The 7,231-nt window shown below is 31.7% G+C and overlaps 1 protein-coding gene across 1 annotated transcript; it reads right to left on the minus strand.

The window, feature by feature from the left end:
• Window positions 1-5,098: 5,098 nt before the first annotated feature.
• On the minus strand, window positions 5,099-6,676 carry LOC127093442 (GDSL esterase/lipase At1g23500). Its single transcript, XM_051032366.1, has 5 exons — window positions 6,418-6,676; window positions 6,201-6,331; window positions 5,892-6,122; window positions 5,517-5,772; window positions 5,099-5,444 (listed from the first exon to the last, which is right to left on the minus strand). Exons 1-5 carry the CDS (start codon window positions 6,674-6,676, stop codon window positions 5,194-5,196), a joined length of 1,128 nt encoding a protein of 375 aa, XP_050888323.1. The 3' UTR covers window positions 5,099-5,193.
• Window positions 6,677-7,231: the final 555 nt, after the last annotated feature.

Below are 7,231 nucleotides of genomic sequence, written 5' to 3' on the forward strand. Positions count from 1 at the left end.
AAATAATCTGAATTCTACAACCAGATGTTGTAATGTATTCATCCTATGTTGTTGATAATTCTATTGTTGACTCCTCTTACTGGACTAAGAAATAAGATTGTCACCTAAAAACTAATAGGTTCCCCTGGTGATATTCCTTTCTAGTGTATCTCCAGCATAGTCAGTATTAGAATAACCTACTAACTTATAATCTTTGAATTTTCTATAAAACAACCCAAGGTTAGTAGTACCTTTTAGACATATAAAGATCCTCTTAACAAACGTTAAGTGAAATTCTCTAGGATCTGATTGGATTCTAGCACAAAGACATATGCTGAATAAAATATCAAGTTTAGAAGGGGTCAAGTATAAGAGAGATCTAACCATAACTATATATATATATATATATATATATATATATATATATATATATATATATTGTTCCACCTGTTTGCTTTCATCTTTCTCCAGGGCGCATGTCGGATGCATTGAGGTCTTGACTGGTTTACACTATGACAAGTCAAACTTCTTAAGAAGTTCCCTTGTATATTTGCTTTGATGTATATGTTTCTTCTGAATTTTGGTTGATCTGAATCCCTATAAATAACTTTAATTCTTCCATCAGACTAATCTGAAATTCTACCTGTATAGACTTAGAGAAATATTTGCAAATAATAGCATTAGCATAATAAAAAATAATATCATCAATATAAATTTGCACAACTAAGATATTATTTTTGAATATCTTACAAAACAGAGTTGTATCTACCTTCCGTCTTGTTAAATCATTTTTATAAAAAAAATTGCTTAGTCTTTCATACCATGCTCTAGGAGCTTGTTTCAGACCTTGCAAAGATTTTTTTTGAGTTTATAAACAAAATCTAGGTTTCTGTGATTTTCAAAACTAGGAGGTTGATGTACATAAACTTCTTCAACAATGTATCCATTCAAAAATGCACTCTTAGCATCCATCTGACATAGAATGATGTTATAATTTACAACAAAGGAAATTAAAAGACAAATAAACTCTAACCTGGCCATTGGTGCAAAGGTTAAGTATAGTCAATTACCTCTTGTTGAATGTATCCTTGTGCAACTAGTTTGACTTTGTTTCTTACCACTTCTCCTTGCTCATTCAGCTTGTTTCTAAAGACCAATTTTGTTCCTATAACATGGATTCCTTTGGGTTAGGGCACAAGATCCTATACATCATTTATGGATAGTTGATTCAACTCTTCTTGCATAGCCATAATCTAATATGTGTATAAAATCTCTTCATCAATGGAAGTAGGTTCTATTAAAGACACCAATCCCAAAAGTATTTCCTTTTAAGGTTTAAATAAGGATCCGATTCTGACTCATTTTAATTTATCTCCCAGAATCAATTCCTCAAGATGTGAAGAAATTTTCCTTTGTTTCCTCAGAGGTGCTTGTGAGGCAGTAACTTCTGATTCAGAGTGAGCAGCTTTATGTTGAGATTCTTCAGAGTCTTTTACTTCATATTCCTTACCTTTAGAATCTAAGTAGTTCATCTCCAGATCTACAAGCTTTTCAACTAGCTTTGACTTGTCAAAGTCAATCTTATCATTAAACTTAACATGAATTGTTTCCTCGACAATTCTTGTTTTAGTGTTATACACTATGTATCCTTTTGAGCGTTCCTAGTTTCCTAACATGATACATTTTTTTGCTTTTGAATCAAACTTGTTTAAGTTCTCATTAGTGTTCATAATAAAATAAGAACATCCAAAAGGATGGAAATATGAAATGTTGGGTTTTCTGTTTTTCCATAATTCATAAGGATTCTTACCCAAAATAGGTCTTATAGAGATCATATTATGAATGTAACACGTTGTGTTAACAACTTCTGCCTAGAAGTAAGTTGCAACATTTATTTCATTGATCATGGTTCTTGCCATTTCTTGTAATATTCGATCCTCCATTTCTACAACTCCATTTCGCTGAGAATTTCTAGGGTAAGAGAAATCATGTGAAATTCCATATTTATCAAAACATTTTTCAAAGTCTTTATTTTCAAATTCTCCACCATGATCACTTTTGACATTAAAAATCTTAAAGTCTTTCTCATTTTGTAATTAGGAGCAGAAGGTAGCAAACATGTGACTCATCATTGTGTTTAAGAAACTTGACCCATGTCCACCTAATGTAGTCATAAAAGATGACTAATCCATACTTTTTTATCATTGAAAGAGGTTGTTTTCAAAACACCCAAAAGGTAAATATGTAAAAGCTCCAAAGGCCTAGAGGTTGAAACAACATTTTTGGCTTTGAAAGAATTTTTGAAAACTTGCCTTTCTAACATGTCTAACAAAGAGCATCTGAAGAAAACTTCAGATTTGGAAGGCCTCTGACTAAGTTTAGCTTGTTAAGCATTGAGATTCTTCTCATGCTAACATGGTCTAATCGTCTATGCTAATTCTATTGCTCTTTATTCACAGACATGGGGCACTTAACATTTTGATTTTCTAAATCAGAAATTCTAATCTTATAAATGTTATTCTTCCTCTTTCCATTTAAGAGTACACATCCATCCTTCTGACTAACAAATTTGTAAGGTTTTTTTATTAAAGATAATATCATAACCATTGTCACTTAAGTGACTTATGGACAATAAGTTATGCATTAATCATTTAACAAGTAAAACATTATTTATATAAGGGAGGGATCCATTACTAATAGATCCATAGCCAATAATCTTACCCTTTTGATTGCCTCAGAAGCCAACGGTACCTCCAGGCTTAAGTTCCAGACTTTGGAGCCTATGTCTTCTTCCCATCATATGTCGTGGGCATCCAGAATCTAGGTACTACGACCGACATTTCAACTCTGTTGCTAAGGATGTATGCAACATATATTATTTTATCTTTAGGTACCCATATCTTTTTTGGTCCTTTCTTGTTAGTTTTCCCAGAGTTTTTTTTAACCTATGGTTTTTGTACAACATAATCATGTGTGTGCCCATAAGTGAAATGAGAATATAGAGCTTTTGGTTTTATAACCTTTTGTTTAGAAATAGGTTTTACCCTAGAATGTTTTGGTTGCACATAGCCAAAACCTATTTTACCATTTATGCTTACTCCATAGATCATGGAAGCCATTTTGCTTCTGTCTATGTTTCGTGCACAGATTATTTGAAAGACCATGTCATATTTCTTTATAAGATATTCAGATTCCATAGGAGCTTCTGAAAGAATCTCCTTTTCAAGTTGTTTAATCTTGCTTTTTAGAGCAAAATTATCTCTTTCAAAAACTAAATTTTTTTATTTTAAAATAGAGTTTTGTTTCTTCATCTCACTAAGAACTTCAGAGTCAACTATGTTTCAGATCCTTGTGTCTGTTCTGAAGACTCTTAAACTTTACAAGAATTTTAGTGACATAAAGGGAGTAAGATTAGAGATTACCGCATTGGGGGTCTAAATATGATTATGATATAGAGTCAGGTGCTTCCTAGCTAGCCATCAGTGTCATGTGCGCCTTCTCTTCTTCAGAATCATCCTATGAATCTTTTGAGTCATCCCAAGTAGCCATAAAAACCTTCTTCTTCTCTTTGAATAATTTATTTTTAGGCATGAGTTTGGAACATTCATTTTTGTAATGTCCAGGTTGCTTGCATTCAAAGAAGGTAACGTCCTTGCCAGCTCCAGACTTCTTCTATCCAGAGGTTGACTCAGATTGACCACCTGTTCTTCTATAGCCTCTGAACTTCATTTGTCTTTTCTTCTTGAGTTGGTTAATCCTTCTGGACAAAAGATATAACTCATCTTCTTCTTCTGAACTTTCTTCAAACTATTCTTCTTCTTTAGCTTGAAGAGCTTTGAGATTCTCAGATTTACCTTTGGATTTTATAGCCACATACTTGATCTTTTTCTAAGGCTCATCTTCCTCAAGTTCAATCTCATGTCTCCTTACAGAACTTATAAGTTCCTCCAAAGTAGTTTTGTTCAGATCTTTTGACACCTTCAGTGATATCACCATTGGTCTCCATTTCTTAGGCAGACTTATGATGATTTTCTTAACATGATCTGAAGTGGTATAACCTTTGTTTAAGACTTTCAATCCAGCTACAAAAGTTTAAAATATTGAGAACATTTCCTCAATCATTTCATCCTCTTCCATTTTGAAAAATTCATATTTTTGGATTAAAGCCGAGACTTTAGTCTCTTTAACCTACTCATTTCCTTCATGAATCATTTTCAGAGAATCAAATATAGACTTAGCAAAGTCTCTATTTGTTATATTTTCATACTCATAATAGGATATAACATTCATCAATATAATTCTGGATCTATGATGATTTCCAGCTCTCCTATTGCTATTTTGGGACTCTTGCACCTTTTGATCTTAGATATTCTCTATTTGATGAGTATTGAACTTATGGATTTTAGGCCATTAATAGAACTTTGTTATAAAACTCATAGGTGGTCTTGAGTGATGAAAAAATAATGGAAGAAAATAAGGTAGTTATGAATTGAATTATACTAATAGTACATAGAATATGTTTTTATTTACTCCAAATTGTGTTACTATAAATGCTGATTGGCAAGAGGAAATTAGAGATCCCACCACTTTCTTCCATCTAGCAGCTAGTAACTTAGATATAATTTTATGCAGATCCAATAAGACAAATAGGTCTACAATACACCACTTATTAAGGATTATGGGTCTTAGGAATAAAAGTGAGAAAGGATTGGGTAATGGTTTTTTTTTTAGTAATTTTACATGTAATTTTCAGAATTCACGCATTTATATTTGGAAATTAAAAAAAATACGGTAAAAAATACGAGGAATTTTAAAATAACAATTAGAAATTTTATTTTTGTAAATTTAAAAAAGTAAAAATTAAAAATTAAAAATAAAATTTGAAATATAAATATTAAGAAGATTATATTAAAAATATTAAAAAATTAAGAATGCTAGGTATAATTGGGAGTGTCACGAAGACTTCTAAAAATATTGTTGTGACTATATCCCTGTCTGCCTTAACTCCTTAGATTTTAGTTTAACACATTTTTATAAAATAGATTTAGAATGTATTATACATTTTTTAAATCCTATCTTTTGCTTACGTGGAAAAGAGAAATGAAAAGAAAACACATGCAGCAAACAAATAAATTGCACATTTCAACAAGTTTCTTTGGATACATAAATAATCCAATAGAAAAATTATTTAACTTTACAAAAAAGAGAAATTTCTCAATTATTAAAACTAAGACTTGATACATTCAAAGGATGAAGAGCTTTGGAAATATGGTAACTAGTAAGATCATAGTTTTGAGCTTGTAGTATTTGAGCAACAGTGAGTTGATAAGCTCTCTCTGTAGGATGAGCAACATCCCAGAAAAAATAAGCCGCAGTACTTGGACATTGGAACGTTAACAAGTTGCATTGTGCTCCCATTTCAAATGTTCCAGTTCCACAGCAACCATTCCACACATTATAAAACCCTAAAAATTAATATCAAATCATTAATTTGCGCAAACAAATATTAATATCAAATAGTAATAATGAAATTGAACCTGATGCGAAAGGATTCTGTATGATATTAAGCATTGGAGTATAGACATCGACGAATTTAAGATCGTAATCGGGAAGAGAAGCTTTAAGACTTGAAACTCCGGCCGATAACATGCCATTGTACATTTGTGCTAATCCATTCTCAAAATCCACGCATGACCTTAATGCTCCTCCCAGTTGAGTTCTAGCTGCAGGTAAACATCCCAATGGTATTGTACTTAGAACCCACACATGTCTTGCTCCGAGTTGATATAAACTCTGTCGTTAATTCGTATCGATGACGTATCAGTAGTTAGAGTTCGATATTGTCATCTCAAGAGACTATTTAAATCATCTCAAAAAACAGTTATAAAAAACAAAATTTTCACCATACGAACCTTGAGGAAATTTTGACCTACTGTAACTAAAGAACTGGCATATACATTAAAGAGCATAGTTCTTCTAATAGTAAAAGAATAAGCGAATGCAACATCATTGTTTCCTGCTGATATTATAAACAAAGCTTTGGATATGATGTCCGAAGCTTTTTCTGGTCCAACTGCTGCTTTCAACTTTGCTATGTATTGTTGGAAAAAATTCAGTTGAGCCCCCATTGTCAAAACTCCTCCCTGCAGCGTACGGAATATTTGTTACGAATAAACCCTAAACCCTAAATCCTAAATCATAAAAAAAGTACTTATTAGTACCTGCGAGTTTGCTGTCAAATCATCAAACCCTGAACCTCCTGATGCAAAGCATACTCCAGTAGGAAGATCTTTATCGGATAAAGCCGGGTTTAAGAATGCTGGTAATGTATCTTTCACTCCCAAAGATGCAGCTATTCACAGTCATTAGAGATGTTTGATTTGTATAGAAGAAAATTCCAAAAAATATTTCAAATATAAAATCACTATCTAGACTTACTTATCAAATCGGATAGAACTCGGCCGTTGCCGAATCTTCCGGTAGCTTGTCCGCCATAGAAATCTCTTCCGTAGGGAGGATTGTTGCATTTTGATAGAGTTGCAAGGTTGTTATTATTTCCTGTATCAAAGATTGAGTCGCCAAATGCAAACACTGCAGGATATGCTGGATTGGTAGTTGCTGCAAATGCAATATTTGATACTCTTCCAAATAAAACAAGAAAAATTGTCACTAATCTCATTCTCATTAAGTTCTCCATTTTACTAATAGCTTATGATTTCTTGCAATATAGTGTCAGCAACATGAAGGTATATATAGATACCAGTTGTTTTTCCAATCTTAAGTACACGTTAGAATGATTTAATTCTTATCCATCTTTATTAAAAATGGAAAGTCAATCAGACTATTCTTCAATAAGAAATTCCATATGATATTTTCCTTAATGAATTATTTTATTTAGGTAAGGAGTTAGTTAGTTAATTATTTAATGTATAGTAAAAAATATTAATGATTATGCTAATTAATATTTTTGTCTAATTAGTGTAAAACTGAATCTTCGTAAAATCTCAAAATTTTAAATTTTCAAAAGTTTTTTTGAGATTTTATCTTGAATCAAATTTTGTCTAAAAATACAAGATGATTTCATTTCATTATCATATGTTATTGATCAAAGAGTATTTAGATCAAGATCAAATCTAACTAAAGTTTTATGCATGCTAAACATGAGATATGCAATCATAAAGGAGACTCAACGAATCAAAATAAAAACACAAATGAAAGCGATAAGACAAACAACAAAACAACTAAATAGTAG

Source organism: Lathyrus oleraceus, chromosome 6 (assembly GCF_024323335.1).
Source record: "Lathyrus oleraceus cultivar Zhongwan6 chromosome 6, CAAS_Psat_ZW6_1.0, whole genome shotgun sequence".
Lineage (NCBI taxonomy): Eukaryota > Viridiplantae > Streptophyta > Magnoliopsida > Fabales > Fabaceae > Lathyrus > Lathyrus oleraceus.

Bases quoted from the DNA above. Each gene is read 5' to 3' on its own strand.
- LOC127093442 (XM_051032366.1), bottom strand. From the start codon at position 6,676: ATGGAGAACTTAATGAGAATGAGATTAGTGACAATTTTTCTTGTTTTA. The intron at 6,123-6,200 runs GTACTAATAAGT...CGTACGCTGCAG, and splicing joins ATTTGACAGCAAACTCGCAG to GGAGGAGTTTTGACAATGGG. The intron at 5,773-5,891 runs GTTCGTATGGTG...AATTAACGACAG, and splicing joins TAGGTCAAAATTTCCTCAAG to AGTTTATATCAACTCGGAGC.